At 41.1% G+C, this 18,673-nt stretch overlaps 1 protein-coding gene and 1 pseudogene across 12 annotated transcripts in view; one reads left to right on the forward strand and one right to left on the reverse strand.

Annotated features, from left to right (window-relative positions):
* USP28 (ubiquitin specific peptidase 28) overlaps positions 1-18,673 on the reverse strand; it is an 80,365-nt gene that overhangs the window by 49,654 nt on the left and 12,038 nt on the right. For 8 of the 12 annotated variants that reach the window (XM_023208258.2, XM_023208257.1, XM_023208263.1 and 5 more), the window contains exons 2-3: positions 9,050-9,127; positions 7,327-7,459 (exon numbers count right to left, since the gene is read on the reverse strand). The exons of 2 other annotated variants lie outside the window; for them this stretch is intronic. In XM_023208258.2, coding sequence (XP_023064026.1) covers positions 7,327-7,459; positions 9,050-9,127 — 211 coding nt within the window. The remainder of the gene's footprint in view (positions 1-7,326; positions 7,460-9,049; positions 9,128-18,673) is intronic. 2 more of the 12 variants (XM_023208261.2, XM_023208259.1) reach the window with 1 other exon arrangement.
* Positions 14,770-14,864, forward strand: LOC111540372 (annotated as a pseudogene).

The raw sequence follows: 18,673 nt of genomic DNA on the forward strand, positions 1-18,673 counted from the left end.
GGCAGGTGGATCACTTCAGGTCAGGAGTTCGAGACCAGCCCGAGCAACATGGTAAAACACCGTCTCTACTAAAAATACAAAACTTAGCTAGGCGTGCTGGGACACACCTGTAGTCCCAGCTACACAGGAGGCTGAGGCATGAGAATCACTTGTACCCGGGAGGTGGAGGCTGCACTGAGCCAAGATTGTGCCACTGTGCTCCAACCTGGGCGACAGAGCAAGACCCTGTCTCAAATAAATAAATAAACAAACAAACAAATAAATAAATAAAAATAAATGGTACGACTACTGCAGAAAACAGTACGGAGGCTATTCAAAAACTTAAAAATAGAACAACCATATGACCCAGCAATCCTACTTCTGGGTATAGATCCAAAAGAATCTAAAGCAGGGTCTTTTTCTGAGACAGAGTCTCACTCTGTCACCCGTGCTGGAGTGCAGTGGCACAATCTCAGCTCACTGCAGCCTCAACCTCCAGGGCTCAAGGGATCTACTTGCTTCAGCCTCCCAGCTGGCTGGGACTACAGGCACACACCATCACACCTGGCTAATTTTTCTATCTTTTGTAGAGACAGGGATTCACCATGTGGCCCTGGCTGGTCTTGAACTCCTGAGCTCAAACTATCCACCTGCCTCAGCCTCCCAAAGTGCCGGGAGTACAGGTATAAGCTATGGTGCCCAGCCTAAAGTAGGGTCTTGTAGAGATATCTGTACATCCAAGTTCACAGCAACACTATTCACAAGAGCCAAGAGGTAGAAACAACCCAAATGTCCATTAATGAATGGATAAACAAAACATGGCATATACATACATACAAATGGAATATTACTCAGCCTTAAAAAGGAAAGAAATTTGAGGCATGCTGTAACATGAAGTCTGAAGACATTCTGTTAAGTGAAATAAGCCCACTGCAAAAGGACAGTGTATTTCTACTTATATGAGGTTCCTAGAAATTCAGAGAAAGAGTAGAATGGAGGAGAGAAAAAATGGGGGTTACTGTTCAATGCATACAAAGTAAATGAAATGTTCTGGAATGGATGGTGGTGATAGCTGCACAACAGTATGAATTTATTTAATACTTCTGAAATGTACATTTAAACAGTTAAGATGGTAAACTGTATGTTTTACCAAAAAAGACTGGAAAAAAGAAGAAATACTGTCACATGCTACAACATGGATGAAACTTATGACAGATATTATGCCAAATGAAATAAGCCAGTCACAAAAAGACAACCACTGTATGAGTCCACTTATATGAAGTATTTAAAGTAGTCAAACTCATAGAAACAGAAAGCAGAATGGTAGTTACCAGGGGCTGGGTATGGAGTTCAGATTTGCAATATGGTAACATTCTGGAAGTTGTTTCACAACAATTTGACTATTCTTAAGACTACTGAACTCTACATTTAAAAATGGATCAAGTATTTAAAAATCGAATATTTGTGATATCCTTAGATTTTATGTAATGTGTTTTTTACTAAAATAATAATTTCAAGTAATAAATTATCCAATTATCAGGCTGGGCACAGTGGCTCACGCCTGTAATCCCAGCACTTTGGGAGGCCGAGGCAGGCAGATCACTTGAGGTCAGGAGTTTGAGACCAGCCTGGTCAACATGGTGAAACCCCATCTCTACTAAAAATATAAAAATTAGATGGGTGTGGTGGTGTGTGCCTGTAATCCCAGCTACTCGGGAGGCTGAGGCAGGAGAATAGTTTATACCTGGGAGGCAAAGGTTGCAGTGAGCCAAGATCACGCCACTGCATTCCAGCCTGGGCGACAGAGTGAGCCTCCTTCTCAAAAATAAATAAATAAATAAATAAATAATCCAATTATCACTATAACTATTCCAATTATCATAATTATGATAGAATATTACCATTCGATTTCCATTACCATCTAGGTAATTTTACCTAGATGGTACCTAGATTGTTACCATTTAGGTAACAATCATTAATGGCTGCTGAAAATGCTAAGTGAGAAACTTCATAAAAGATGAATTACGCTGACAATACCTAAATACAGTTATGATTTTAACAACACAAAGAGGGCAACCAGAAATTATATGCTTCTCAATGTAACAAAATAGAAGATATATACACACCACCACCTATGACACAGTTGTGCCAGACAACCATCTGCATTTATAGGAAAGACATGAAAAAAATCCATTGAAAGATACCACAGTAATACAATTGCCAAACTCCAGAATGCGTGAAAATTGACATAACAAAGGACTTGATTTCTTTGGATATTAAGCTGCAAGAAAAGGGGGGGTGGATTTTATAAATAGAGTCTTAAAAAACACTTCAAACACTTAATGTTCTAATTTATTTGGATCATTGTTCTTACAAAAACTGCAAACACTGTTAATGAGATAACCAGGGAAATTTCTACATGGGGTATTTGATGATATTAAGGGATTATTTTTAGTGTGATAATGTTGCAGTTTTGAAAAATAAACAGTTCTCTTTTAGAAATGTTACCCAAAAAGCTAAACATAGAATTATCATATGACCTAGCAACTCTATTTCTAGGTATATATATACAAAAGAGCTGAAAACAGATACTCAGTGAAATAGACACTGGCTTTATCATGACAGGGATATTCACTCACTGAAAATGCCCATTACCCAGGTCATGCTGGTTAAGGACACCCTTCAGTGTGGACCCCTCATACAACATGACCATAGCAAAACTGACAAACAGTTCTGGAAGCCTCAATAGATTTGCTATCTTAACTTCCTCTCATGGGTCTTACAGATGCTAATAAAAAACAACAGGTTCATTAACAGGAAAATGGAAAAAGGCAGATGGGAAAGTCAAAGGACAAAGGTGGAAATGTTTAAAGGATTATTAAGGAAGTGAGCAAAGAAAACGCTGATGGGGTGAAACTAAGGGGAAAAAGAAAGTTTGAGGTAACACAGAATTGATACTGCAGATCAGTGGGGAATTACAGTCTTTCAATTAAACATACTGATTAAACATTTTAATACAGCACTACCAAAGGTGGCTGGACCAAAGGGAACTCTGCTGATGAACCAACATTAAAGGGCTTCAAACAAGTTTCTTGCATTTACCCCAGTTTGGAGAAACTTTATAAGCTGAAAGGCAGAGACCACAAAGAGAAAGATGACCAACAATTGTGTGGGGCAATGTTGAGGCAGGCTAATCAAGATAAAGACTGACAAACAGCCAAGAGTACTTTGGCTGAATCCCTTGCTGGGGACCCAAAGCCTTATGTACACCAGTGGTGAAGGGGTCAGGGTGTGGAGTAGAAACCTTTCTGGGCCTTCGTGACACAGAAGCACAATGCACTGTGATTCCAAAACCTGTTGATAAAGTCCTAAAGGAGGCTATACTTAGGAAAGTAAGGGTTGACGGAATTAGGACAAAATTTTATAGGCGAGTTGGTATATCTGAACCTGCTTCAATGTGAAGTGGTTCCATCTTTTCTACTTGATTGTATTACGGGGATGGATACTGTATCAGCCTGGAGCATGTTCCCTCTACCTACTCCTGTAAAACAGAAGGCATGCAAACTTGTCCTTCAAGCAATAATAATTAGACATGCTAAATGGGAACCAGAAAGATTCACTGAGCCTACACAATAGAGAATTGAAGCTGAAGTGCTGGTAGGGACAAACTGATTGTGGAGCGTTTACCAGGGCTTATGGTAAAAGCCTGTGAGTGCCTCCCAGAGACAACCACTGAGACTTTGGACTAGAGAAGTACCACTTGAGGAGCATTTATTACCTTGCTATGAGACATTAATTGAAGCTACCCTTATAACTGAGGACACAAAATCATCTTGAAACCTGAAATACTCACGCTGTCTTGTTGGGGGATGTCAGAGAAACACTTCAATGAGGATGGCAGTGCCCAAGAGAGCTCCATGATAAAATGGAAATGGTTTATACAGGATTTTGCTACCTGGAAAATTCAAGGAAGTCTTTGCATTCCCCAGGTAGCAGAGCCTCTTTTCCCCTAAGACTGACTCTGGAATTGTGTGAGGAGCTGCTGGATCCTACCCACACTTAAGACAGTTTCCCAACAAACACCTCTCAATAGACCAACAAAGAGCTGCTTGGTTTGCAGATGGTAGTTCCAAGGTGAATGGTTAACATCGTATTTGGAAGGAAGGTCGCCACTGGGATCAAAGAAGGTAAAAACAAATCAGCAGCGTGTGTTGATTGCATGCTGTTTTTCTAGCAGTGATGGAAGAACTGAACAGTGATAAAAGCCCCTGTGTTAGGCTTTTTACTCACTCACAAGCAGTGGACAGTGGCCACATGATCAGGCAGGAGAGCAATGGAAACCTGGCCTATTAAAGGGATGCCCATATGGGGCATGGCCCTATGGAAATTTGAAGGCTGCATTAAAGTAGGACATGTCGATGCCAATCAGAAGATATCCCTTAAGATGAGTTGATATGGGGGTACTGCAGCAGTGCAGAGATGGGCTGAGTCTAGACATGTTCCTTTTCCACCCTCTCAAGAACGAAATGCCAATAGAACTCTTCTGTCTGCCAGGAAGAGAAAGATACTGCTGACAGCTATGGGGAGATTCCATGGTGGCAAGGCCCTGAACACTGCTGGCCAGTGAGACTAATGCTGGTAACCCTAGAGGACTACAAATGGGTCCTGACAGGTATAGACACTGATTCTGAACTGGGCTTTACTATCCCAACAGACCATGCAAATGCTTTCAGTGCTAAAGAAAACCTGTAACAGAACCACTTAAAAATTTCCACCTTCCTGGGGTGAGCCCTTTGACTCTCCCCTCTGCCTTTCCCCATTCTTTTGTTAATTAACCTAATGTTTTTATTAGCATCTGTAAGACCCATGAGGGGAAGCTGAGGTAGCATTTCACATGAGTAGGAAGGATGACAATTTCCCAATCTAAGAAAACAAATTTGAGAGTAATGGTTACTCTCAAGCCCTGTTAAACAGAGTGTAAATAGGTAAAAAATTATTTTGGAAAAGACTGTCGTTACCTATAAAGTTGAAGATAAGCGTATCTTAATACCTACCAACTACATCACTAGATATATACACTAAAAAAACTCTTGCATACAAGGACAAGAAGCATGAATCCGAATAGCTCACAGCAGGCTTGAATAGCAAAAGCTTGAAAACAACCCCAAAGTCAATCAACAAATACATACAATGTGGTATATTCAGACCATGGAATATTACACACCAGTGAAAATGAATGAACTACAGTTGTAACCCTCAACATGGGTAAGTCTCAAAAAGAACAATGTTGACCGAAAAAAGTTGCAGTGTGTACCAAGAGAATATGAGAATACATGAGAATATTCACAAGCAGCATCATTCAGAATAGTTCAAAGCTGTTAACAGCCCAAATGTCCATTAACACCACCTCGCCTTCCTCCCAGGTTCCAGAAGGTTCTCCTTGGTCTCCTCCCAGAAGCCTCCTTGGCTTCCAGAGTCCCCGTTCTCCTGGCTTTTCCTGGGCACTCTTCACCACCCCAGACCTCTGAACACTGGCAGCAACCAGTGCTTAAGCTGCAGAACCTTTTATTTCTCCTATACCCACGCCCTTGGAGAGCTCCTCAGTCTCACAGCTTTACAGAGCATTTACAGGTTATGATTCCAAGTCCACCTACCTCCAGCCTGGACCTCTCCTCTGAACTGGGCACCTGGGTCTCCACCGTCTTGCTGACACTTCTGCCGTGAATGTCTAACAGGCATTTCAAATTTAGTATTCCCAAAACTGATCTCTTCATCTACCATCCCAAATCTGCTCCACCTACAGTGATTCCCATCTTGGTTAAGTGCAACTCCTTTCAGTTGCTTACAAAAAACAATTTAGTCACCTTTAACTCCTCCCTCTTTCACAACCCTACCTCCTCAGTAAGTAAATCCTACTGCCTTTACCTTAAAAATACTATATGCCGGAATGCCAGCACTGCTTACCCTCCACCACAGCAGCCTGGCCTGGGCTCCCTGATCTGACCCATGCTCGTCACTGCCCCCTGCCCCACATACTGTTCTCAACACCACAGTCAGAGTGGAAAATGGAAATCAGTTTATATCATTCCTTTACTCCAAACTCTTCAAAGGCTACCCACCTAACTCACAGCAAAAGCTAGTACCTAGGAAGGTTCTGAATGATCCACCTCCATCTCTTTCCATGGCCCCATCCCTTTCAGCCCTCCTCACTCTCTGAGCCTTACCCCTGGTCTCCTTGCAGTTTCCTGAGCAAGACAAGGTACACTCCCATCTTAGGGCTTCAAATGACTTACTCCCTCACCTCCCCTGCATGTTCTTAATTAAAAATCCATCCTGGCTGGGCACAGTGGCTCACACCTATAGTCCTAGCACTTTGTGAGGCTGAGGTGGGCGGATCACCTGAGGTCAGGAGTTCAAGACCAGCCTGGCCAACATGGTGAGACTCCGTCTCTATTAAAAATACAAACAATTAGCCAGGCGTAGTGGCGGGTGCCTGTAATCTCAGCTACTCAGGAGGTTGAGGCAGGAGAACTGCTTGAACCCAGGAGGCAGAGGTTCATGCGATTGCAGTCCAGCCTGGGTGACAAAGTGAGACTCCATCTTTTTAAAAAAAAAAAAAAAAAAAAAAGCACAGTCCATCCATTGGAAATCCAGTCCCCAGCCCTCTTTTTTTTTTTTTTTTTTTTTTCATTTCTTTCATTCGGTCCTTTTTCTCCATGGTATTTATCATATTCTAGTATATTATATAATTTATTTACTTGTTGAGCTTCTCCCACTAAAAAATAAACTACATGCAGGCAGGGATTCAAGAGTGTTTGGCACATAGTTGGTCCTCATTTAAATAAATGCTAAACAATGAGTAAATGAACAAATGAAACTTCTTCTCTTTTTTTGAGACCGAGTCTTGCTCTGTCGCCCAGGCTGGAGTGCAGTGGCGGGATCTCAGCTCACTGCAAGCTCCGCGTCCTGGGTTCATGCCATTCTCCTGCCACAGCCTCCCGAGTAGGTGGGACTACCGGTGCCCACCACCACGCCCAGCTAATTTTCTGTATTTTTACTAGAGACGGGGTTTCACTGTGTTAGCCAGGATGGTCTTGATCTCCGGACCTTGTGATCTGCCCGCCTCAGCCTCCCAAAGTGCTAGGATTACAGGCTTGAGCCACCGCGCCCAGCCGAAACTTTTTAAGTGCCTAGAATTGTGCCTGCCACATAGCAACAGCTCAGTAATAAGCTGTTATTACTATTATTTTCAAAAGGCTGATGTGATTGACAGGGAACTCACATAGACTTGGTTTCTTATTTTCTGCCAGTTCAGCAAAGGACCAAGACAGGATATATGGTACCTACTTGCTAATACTTCCTTGTTGGCAGCACTCCCTTCTACTTCAGATGGTTCTGTAGCAACAGTGTCTTGACTGGGCTCCTTAACTCTCTCATCAGTGAGAAGGCTGACTGCCTGAGTAATGTCACCATTACTGGCCTATGGGAGAAAAAGACAATACAAATTTCAAAAGTAATCATCATAGAATTTAAAACCAGTTTTGAGTATCAACTTTATTACCCTGGTGACACACTGAGTACTTTCAGGCATAATTCTAGGGTAGAATTATAAGACTATACTGGACAGGTCTAATGTGCTTGAAGCGTCGATCAAACGCCTCGTTACAGGAGTTTCCATGCTCTAATTCCCACAACACTCCAACAAAAGTGAAATCTCAATGGAGATTTGTTCCCATTGTTTCAGATACTACTACTCATGATTTCTCTGAACAGTCTAAAGCACGATGTGTCAAAAAAGGGGGTTGGCAATTAACACAGACATTCTAAATGAAGTCAGCCCTACAACAAAAATGCCAAGCAGGCCAGGCCCAGTGGCTCACGCCTGTAATCCCAGCACATCGGGACGCCAAAGCAGGCAGATCACTTGAGCCTAGGAATTGGAGACCAGCCTGAGCAACTTGGCAAAGCCCCGTCCCTACTAAAAATACAAAAACTAGCCAGGCATGAGTCCCAGCTACTGAGGTGGGAGGATCGCTTGAGCCCAGGAGGCAGAGGCTGCAGTGAGCCGAGATCATACCACTGCACTGCAGGCTGGGCAACCGAGTGAGATCCTGTCTCCTGTCTCAAAAAAAAAGCCAAGCAGTTACCTATTTTCTAGTGGTGATCCTTCTTGTTTTTAACGTTTTATGAGGAAACATTTCTAACATATATACCAGGAAAGGGAATAAGAGAACCCCCATGTACCCATCACTTATCTTCAACAATTACCTAGTCACTTAGTCATAACCTTTCTTATTTTCTCTAAACCTCCTATACTGTTTTAGATATTCTGAAGCAAATCCTAACCATCTTATCACTGGTCAACATTTCAGAATGTATCTTTTAAAAATATAACCCATGGCTGGGCACGGTGGCTCACACCTGTAATCCCAACACTTTGGGAGGCCAGGTCGGGCGGATCACTTGAGGTCAGGGGTTCAAGACCAGTCTGGCCAATATGGTGAAACTCTGTCTCTACTAAAGATACAAAAATTAGCCAGGTATGGTGGCACATGCCTGTAATCCCAGCTACTCGCGAGGCTGACTGAGGTGGGAGAATCACTTGAACACGGGAGGGAGAGGCTGCAGTGAGCCAAGATTGTGCTACTGCACTCCAACCTGGGCATCAGAGTGAGACTCCATCTCAAAAAACAAAACAAAACAAAAAAAACAGCTATTGTCACACCTTAAGAGTAACAACAGGTTTTTTCAGTATCAGATAACCAGTTCAAACTTCCCTGACTCAAATATCATTTAGTTTGCTGGTTTGGATAAGGAACCATAAGGCTTATACAGTGCAACTGGTTGATGTTTCTTAAATCTCCTTTACGCTGCAGGGTTACCCGAACCACAAATCTCCCTCAGCCCCTTATAATTTACATGTTGAAGATACTGGGTCAGTCATTTGACCTGTAGAGATTCTGTCCCCATATGCGCTTTAATTTGGGCACAGAAACAGCTTGAACTGACGTAACTATCACATAGACAGCTGCTTGAAAGCCTCTGGACTAGCAGAGATCTGGAAACCAACCTTCAGAGCTTCATGGAGAAAGGAAGGGTCCTGAATGCCTGTGATTTCTCTCAGTTGATTTAACAGCATTTGGCAGCTCTATATTTGCAAAACAACAACAACAAAAAAAAACCACAAATATGTCAGTCAGAAAGTAAACCTGGGTACATTTAAAGAATAACTTAAAGCATCTTGGATAAACAGGCCTGAGGCTTGCCCAGACTGGAATGCAGTGGCATGAGCTCACTGCAACCTCTGCCTCCTGGGTTCAAGCTATTCTCCTACCTCAGCCTCCCGAGTAGCTGGGATTATAGGCTCATGCCACCACGCCCAGTTAATTTTTAGTAGTGACAGGGTTTCACCTTGTTGGTCAGGCTGGTCTTCATCTCCTGACCTCGTGACCCACCCACCTAGGCCTCCCAAAGTCCGCTGGGATTACAGGTGTGGGCCAACACAAACAGCCCTTCATTTTTTTTACTCTAAACAACCAACAAGCTCCAAGTAACAACGTATTGGCTGTCAGAAATATTCTGAAATGCCAAATCTATTTCTCTTTTAAAAGTTCAATCATGGAAATTACCTTTGGTACTTATGAAAGAAATAGATGATAGTAAAATTACAAATATATAAAACATTTAAATGTAATGTTCTACCCTTAATGGACACTTAAAAGTTTCCCAGGTTTTTCTTTTGGTAGGCAGTACATTAAGTAGGTCATATAAGGAGTCCGGAGAATTTGCATGGATATAAAGATGTGCTATTTTAAGCTTTCCTGCACATGCCATTAGTGTGTATCACTTTTCACTGACAATAAGTTTCCAATCATGTAATTAACCAATGATAACACCAACATATTTAAAACTCTGTGTTTGATTACTTAAAAAGAAGTACAGCTAAAGCTAGAATTTTCTCGATTAAATAAAATATATAATTCCAAAGGGTATAAAGTATGAAATGTTTCCTCCTCATTAACCTAAAAGATGGAAAAACCTAAATTGTTAACTTCCAGCTAAGACAAAATCAGTTTACAACCCCTTCAGGCTTAACATCTTCACTCTATCATTTTATCCTGCTTTACACAAAGACAAAATACAAAACACCAATTTGCAAGTACAGCTCAATCTAAACAACTGGCTGGCCCAACTTGAGACACAATGATCTTTTAAGAGGAATGCTGAAAAGTAGTTCGAAATTAATTCAGCAACAAGAAATCTAATTTATACCATTCCTAAGATTACGCTTAAATTAAGTTAGTAATATGTCTCAGAGAGATAGTCTACATTTACTCCCAGCTATGATAGAAACAGTATCTTATGTTCTTCAACAGCTGTGGGCCCAATGCAACTCTAAAGTATTACACAACTAGAAATAATTAACTGAAACATCCCTCTAAAGTCCTGAAGAGGTCAGGCGTGGTGGCTCATGCCTGCAATCCCAGGACTTTGGGAAGACAGGGTGGGTGGATCACTTGAGGTCGGGAGTTCGAGACCAGCCTGACCAACATGGCCCCGTCTCTACTAAAAATACACATCAGTTGGGCATGGTGGCACATGCCTGTAATCCCAGCTACTCAGGAAGCTGGGGCAGGAGAATTGCTTGAACCCGGGAGGTGGAGGTTGCGGTGAGCCAAGATTGTGCCATTGCATTCCAGCCTGGGCAACAAGAGCACAACGCAGTCTCAATAAATAAATAAATAAATAAATAAAGTCCTCGAAGAAGCATCAACAGTCGTTCTGCTGTAGTCAGACTATAGTCATAGGCTACAAATGGAACCCTACCCTGCTGAGACCAGCAGACTTTCACGCTGTCAGTCTTGTCAAATCCAGTCACTGCCTGTGCACTGGGAGAGTGATTATCATACGAAAAGGTATCCAGATTCAGCCTAAGCAAAAACTAAAATCGCAAACATGTAATTTTTAGAAAAATTAAATACTAGTTTTATTGAAACTAATTCTAATTCCATTTGATTTTACTGTATAAAAGTGGTACGAATCTATGTATCTCACAAAAATCCCATGTAATTTTCCTTTTTTTTTTTTTTTTTGAGACGGAGTCTTGCTCTGTCGCCCAGGCTGGAGTGCAGTGGCTGGATCTCAGCTCACTGCAACCTCCGCCTCCTGGGTTCACGCCATTCTCCTGCCTCAGCCTCCCGAGTAGCTGGGACCACAGGCGCCGGCCACCTCGCCCGGCTAATTTTTTGTATTTTTTTTTAGTAGAGACGGGGTTTCACCATGTTAGCCAGGATGGTCTCGATCTCCTGGCCTCGTGATCCGCCGGTCTCGGCCTCCCAAAGTGCTGGGATTACAGGCTTGAGCCACCGCGCCCAGCCCGCACATAATTTTCTAAAAGATCAACATCAATGTACCCAAAAAAGGGTGGGATAATTGAGAGGGGGAATAAGTAGTACATTAATACCAAACTAGCATCAAGAAGGTAACAATGGGATAATTGCATCTTCATTGGGAATTATTCTGTATAAAAATTAACATTTATGATTCAGAGAAAATAATCCCAGTAAAAAGTAATAGCTAACATATACTGCTTACTTTTAGCCAGGTACTGCTATGAACACTTGGCATGTATGAACTAATTTAACTCACTGAACCCTCGTAACAGACCTGGGACATAGGTATTATGCCCATCCTACAAAAAGCTGAGGCACAGAGAGGTTAAGCAACTTTACACAAAGTTACTGCTGATAAGGGATGCACTATGCCATGCTGTATTTGAGAAGGCAAAAAGATAGGCAAGAATACCTATCTAGTGCAAAAAAAATGCAAACATCTTATTCTTGTATTTTTATTTATTTATTTATTTATTTATTTATTTATTTATTTATTTATTTATTTTTGAGACAGAGTCTCACTGTGTCGCCCAGGCTGGAGTGCAATGGTTCACTGCAACCTCCGCCTCCTGAGTTCGAGCAATTCTCCTGCCTCAGATTCCTGAGTAACTGGGACTACAGGCGCTGGCCACCACACCCGGCTAATTTTTTATATTTTTAGTACAAACGGGGTTTCACCATGCTGGCCAGGCTGGTCTCGAACTCCCAAGCTCAGGTGATCCACCTCAGGCGATCAGCCTCCCAAAGTGCTGGGATTACAGGCATGAACATGGCGCCTGGCCAGTTTTTACTTTTAATTAATTTATTTACTTCTCACTCTGTTGCCCAGGCTGAAGTCCAGTGGCGCGATCTGTGGCTCACTTCAACCTCCGCCTCCTCCTGCCTCAGCCTCCCAAAGTGCTAGGATTATAGGTGTTAGCCACCACACCCAGCCTATTTTTATATTTTGACCTTGATCTTTGCACCCTAACAAGTTTATTTTAAAATTTTGTTTGTCCTTATATAATCACAAGTTTCATCACTTAGTAGTGCAATCTGTTCTAAACCAGCTATCATCAGAAGTAGAGATGTAAATACTACATTTGACTAAATCTAAGGTGCCATCAGTTACAAACGAAGAAAGGAAAACTGTTGCCACTTAAACTATGACACAATGTCTTAATGGCAGTCCTGGGAGACATATACCACACTAACTTCTTAAATCTCTGAACTTTTTCATTTATGTTGAGAAATATAGCAATTTCCCCTGCTTCCAGGTGCACTGCCTGGCATGTGATAGGCAATTCTTTCACATGTTTCTCAGCAACAAAACTTAACACAGCATAATACATGTATAGTATCTTCCCTTCTGGGTTGCATAAAGCACTTGACTATAGCTCTGCAAGAAAATCTGAAACTGCAAACATTCCTCCAAAGGTAAATATTTTGCTTCATATAAAATCAAATTTATACCCTGCCATTCTGCTTCCATGCCTTGCTTCATATACAGGTTTTTTGGTTTTTTTGTTTTGTTTTCATTTCAATGTTGAATCACAGTGTAAATTTTTAAGTGACACATGCAATGGCAAGTAAACCATGTATTACTAACAGTACATATAACTTGACTGTCAACTGCTGTTATAACAATAGTAACAGCTATGACCAAGTTCATACAAGTGCAGACAACAACAACATCACATCTGCTACTTGGATGATAGTAAAAATGTTAAGAACATCTTGATGTCAGAGATCTCAGAATGCCAAATAAATGTGAATCAATGAAATACAGTATTCAAATACTAATTTACTAATTATTTACATTTGGCCTTGGATTAAAGTCAGTTATACTGTAATATTCCCATTTATCTTTCTCCATTTTGTAATAGGTAGCAGTGGACATTAATATATCTGGGATAACACATCAGGAAAGGAAAATAAATTCTTGAGTTTCCTTTTTTTTTGAGACAGGGTGTCGCTCTGTGGCCCAGGCTGGAGTACAGTGGCATGGTACGATCTTAGCTCACTGCAGCCTCGGCATCGCGGGCTCAGGTGACTCTCCCACCTCAGCCTCCCAAGTAGTTGGGACTACAGGTGCCCACCACCACGCCCAGCTAGTTTTCCTATTTTTAGTAGAGATGGGATTTCTCCATGTTGGCCAGGCTGGTCTCGAACTTCTGGCCTCAAGTGATCCACCTATCTCAGCCTCCCAAAGTACTGGGGTTACAGGCGTGAGCCACTGCACCTGGCCCAGTGACTTTTTTTTAAAGGCTACTGGGTAGAGATGACAACTATGTAAAATTATTTTGTATAGCTCCAAGAACAATGTTCTACATGGAAATTCAAATCCAAATTCCTCATCTTGCCATTCAAAGACCATTCCTGTTCTACCTTTTCTCCTCTCAGTTCCTTATTGCAAACTCATTCTCCCATGCATAGAGTGTTGCTCCTAGAATCACTTGTAACACCACCTACATTATTAAACTATGGTATGCCAACTACATTCAAGGGTTATATTTGTCTTACCTCCTCCATATGAAGTCCTTCTAAGAACTCTGGCCCATACTGTTCTCTCCCCTTTCTCATCTCCCATGTTAAGGAAATGAATAGGCCTGTGACTGAATGTGGCCACTGTCTTCACTTGGCATTCCTCATCATGCTATGCCATGCTATTCTATTCAATTCTATTCTATTCTGAGACGGAGTCTTGCTGTCACCGAGGCTGGAGCGCAGTGGTGTGATCTCAGCTAGCTGCAAACTCCACCTCTAGGGTTCAAGCGATTCTCCTGCCCGAGTCACCTGAGCAGCTGGGATTATAGGCGCCCACTAACACGTCCAGCTTAATTTTTGTATTTTTAGTAGAGATGAGGTTTCACTATGTTGCCCAGGCTGGTCTTAAAACTCCTTACCTCAAGTGATCCACCCACCTTGGCCTTCCAAAGTGCTGGGATAATAGGCATGAACCACAGGGCCAGACCTGTTCTCTAATTGTTTTAAATATGAAATTCTTGCCTCCTTTAAAGCAAGAATCGTGCAATACACTGCCTAATTGGAATCATCCATGGGACAGTGCTGATAATAATGACAACTAATATTTATTGAGTAACTACTTTAATTTTTTTTTCTTTTTGGAGATGGGGGTCTCGCTACGTTGACTGCAAGTGGCCTAACTGCTGGACTCAAAGGCTCCTCCCACCACAGCCTTCCAGGTTGCTGGGACTACAGGCACACATCACCATACCTGGCTGAACATTGGTCAGGAAACAGGTGCCTTTCGTGTATGTAATCCTAATAACAAAGGTGGGCATTGCACACATTAGGAAATTAAGGTTTACAAAACCTATTTATCATCAAATGACTAGAATTAAAAGCTAAATCAAAGATAGCTATAAAACACATAGCTATTAAAAGTCTAAGAGCTTGCTTGAGCAATACATTAAAATTGGAACAATACAGAGATTAGCATGGACCCTGTGCGAGAATAACATGCAAATTCATGAAGTGTTTCATAATTTAAAAATAAAAATAAAATGTAAAGAGTATGAATAACAAATTTCACATGCATTATTTATATACATACACAAATGCTATGACACGACCCAGTCTTGTAAAGATTTAGCTAAAGTTCTCAACAGAACCCACACTCCAAATCTTCATAAGTACTATATATATATATAAATTAATTTCACAGTAACGCTAAACCCATCAAGATCCTACCATATTACTAACTCACTTTTCCTGAACTTCACAGAAAGAGGATTTAAATATTAACCTCACTCTACCTTGCAATATGTAAAGTACACACCCAACAAGGAGACAAGACAAAGCCTGTACTCCTCTCACAATGAAGTCAAATAACTTGCAAGAGCCAACAGGTTTGCATTTCCTGAGTTAAATTCACAATGTTTTCACAAAACAAAAAGTACTCCCTTTTCTTGCCCAGAGGCAGTAAAGAAAGACAGGCAAACACAAATCTCTATTAGGAAGGAACTCATGCTTTTTGACCTCACTGCTACTCAATGGTTTTGATGCAATCCAGCCCACTTCTCAGAAAGGAGATTTTCTTACAGCAAAAATAATTCACCCACAATCAGCAATTAACAAGATTATTCAGAAACTAAAAACATTAAGCTATCAAGTTTTTGTAACAAACAATACCTGGCCTGATCCTACAGTAACTAAGTTAAAACTCTCTGATGAAATAATGCAAAATATTTCATTACTAATCGTTAAAACTCCTAATTTAGCATTGTGATGAGACGCTTTATAGGTTATTCCATTCCTTCAAACAGGGATGCTATTTTCATCATTCTGATGCACATATTTCCTGATCTCAATTGTCTAGTCTTACGAAGACATTTCTAAATTTACAACTAAGTAAATAATTAATAAATGTTCCCTTACTCCAAAGAACTACCAAGGTGTGCCTACTAAAATTCCTTCCAAAGTTAAAGATCTGGTTCGCAATTATAAAATAAAACTTAAGTACCCAAGGAAAGCCAAAAAAGAACAAAAGGAAACAAAACACCTGAAGAGTCAAAGAAAACATACAGCATCAACCCCAAAAACTCTGGCCAAGTGCGGTGGCTCATGCCGGTGATCCTAGCACTTTGGGAGGCAGAGGCAGGAGGATCACAAGGTCAGGAGTTAGAGACCAGCCTGGCCAATATGGTGAAACCCCGTCTCTACTTAAAAAAAAAAAAAAAAAAAAATATATATATATATAAATTCTCCAGGCATGGTGGTGAGCACCTGTAGTCCCAGCTACTCAGGAGGCTGAGGCAGGAGAACTGCTTGAACTTAGGAGGTGGAGCTTGCAGTGAGCCAAGATTGCGCCACTGCACTGCAGCCTGGGCAACAGAGCGAGACTCCAGTCTCAACAACAATAACAAAAAAGGCCGGCCTTGGTGGCTCACGCCTGTAACCCCAGCACTTTGGGAGGCCAAGGTGGGCGGATCATGAGGTTAGGAGATCGAGACCATTCTGGCTAACACGGTGAAACTCCGTCTCTACTAAAAACACACAAAATTAGCCAGGCGTGGTGGCAGGCACCTGTAGTCCCAGCTACTCGGGAGGCTGAGGCAGGAGAATGGCTTGAACCCAGGGACAGAGGTTGCAGTGAGCCGAGATCACGCCACTGCACTCCAGACTGGGCGACGGAGCGAGATTACGTCTCAAAAAAAAAAAAAAAAGAAAAAAAGAGAAAAAAACACCTCTGTCTGAACAACAAAGACAGTTGCTAACCTTTCCAACCTCCATAAAACAAGGAATGGCCCTTAAAAGCCCTGGGATTTTTTCAGTTTTTCTTCCAGCAACAATGTCATGCTGATCCAATTTTTTCATGGAATAGAAACCTAAAGTAGCTGTAACAATATAGCTATCTAAAAAAGACAAACAGCAGCTTTCTGCGGACACAGCTAAATTCCCTGAAATAGACTACTTAATAATTTTTGTGAATGATGCAAATGTCAGTACACGATGAAAATGCCTGTTTGAGTTTATCAATTGGCTTAAAGTTTTTAAAAACCATTAAAAGTGTTTAAAATTTGGCCACTGTTATATCATGTAAAGGGGTTTAAACTGGGACTTAAAAACAAGAAAAAAAAGGAACTAATCATTATTTACTTTTTAATTTTTTCCATCTCTTTCTTCACATGTACTAAGAAATTCCAATAGTACAAAAGGGTATAAAATGAAAAGGAAATCACCTTCCTCCCACCCTAGCTCTATTTCCCAGGGCTACTACCATTAACAGTTTCTGTTATCTTTCCAGAAATTGTCTATGCACATGAATATATTTTTTCATATGCTACGTAATGTCCTATGCCTTGCTTTTTCCTTATTTTAGGATATACTAAGAAAATATTTTTTCATTTCTTTGAATACATGTCCCAACTAAATATGAGAAATGAGGCTGAAAAACACATCGAACACATCACCAAAAATGAAGGAAAATACAATTTTTAACAACATATTGGTAGGGCTAATTGAAAAACTGGGAAAATATCAGAGAAAGATATGAGAAATCAAATTTATATGCTTATAGTTTTAGAAATGTAGCAATGATAAAATTTTAAGTTATTACTAGGTGGATGTTTGTGTATCGTTTCTATTTTTAATAAGTAACAGAGATAGCTGGGCATGGTGGCTCACGCCTGTAATCCCAGCACTTTGGGAGGCTGAGGTGGGTGGATCACCTAAGGTCAGGAGCTCGAGACCACCTTGGCCAACATGGTGAAACCCCATCTCTACTAAAAATACAAAAATTAGCTGCGTGTGTGTGGTGATGGGCGCCTGTAATCCCAGCTACTTGGGAGGCTGAGGCAGAAGGGCTTGAACCTAGGAGGCAGAGGTTGCAGTGAGCCGAGACTGCGCCACTGTACTCCAGTGTGAGCGACAAGAGCAAGACTCTGTCTCAAATAAATAAATAACAGAGATCAGAGAGGTGATGTGGGATTGGATTACAAAGGGTTCTAAATGTCAGGAAGAGTTTAGGTTTGATCTGATGAGCAACGGATAATCACTGCAGGTTCCTCAGCAGGGAAGATACATGAAGGAAGAAAAGGCATTTACGTGGATTAATCTAGCCCATGTGAACAACTGGTTCAACGTGGGATGACACTAGGAAAAGAAAGCTTGAGTTACAGTGCTACTGAGTAAACTAACTGTGATGAGAGAGACAGAATGCTGGTAGGCAAAACGTCATAGCAGGACATACTCTGAACATCTCAAAGAATGAAGAGAGACAGCTTAGTCATACATTTGCAATGGATGCCTAAGAGAATGCCCTTGCCAATAAGATAAAAGCAAACCAAACAATGTGATATAACACCCCAACAGAATGAAGGAGAAAAAAAAAAACAATGGTCACCTTGATTGATGCAGAAAAACATTTGACAAAATCCAACACACATTCATAATAAAAACCATCAGAAAACTAGGAACAAGAGGGAATTCCCTCAACATGATAAAGGGCCTTTATAAAAAACCAAGAGTTAACATCATATTCAATGGTGAAAGACTGAAAGCTTTACCTGTAAAATCAGGAACAAGACAAAGATGCCCACTTTCACCACTGCTATTCAACACTGCACTGAAAGTTTAAGCCAGAGCAATCAGGCAAGAATAAAAAATAAATGGCATCTAAATTGCAAAGGATAAAAAAGTAAAACTGTATTCACAAATGACGTGATCCTATATATACAAAATCCCAAAAAATCTGCAAAAAAGTTACCACAGCTGGTAAACAAATTCAGCAGCTTCAAGGTAAACATAAACAGGCAAAATTTAGCTGTGTTTCTATAAAACAGCAATAAGAAATCAAA

The sequence above is a fragment of the Piliocolobus tephrosceles genome, chromosome 13 (genome assembly GCF_002776525.5).
Source record: "Piliocolobus tephrosceles isolate RC106 chromosome 13, ASM277652v3, whole genome shotgun sequence".
Taxonomy (NCBI): Eukaryota; Metazoa; Chordata; class Mammalia; order Primates; family Cercopithecidae; genus Piliocolobus; species Piliocolobus tephrosceles.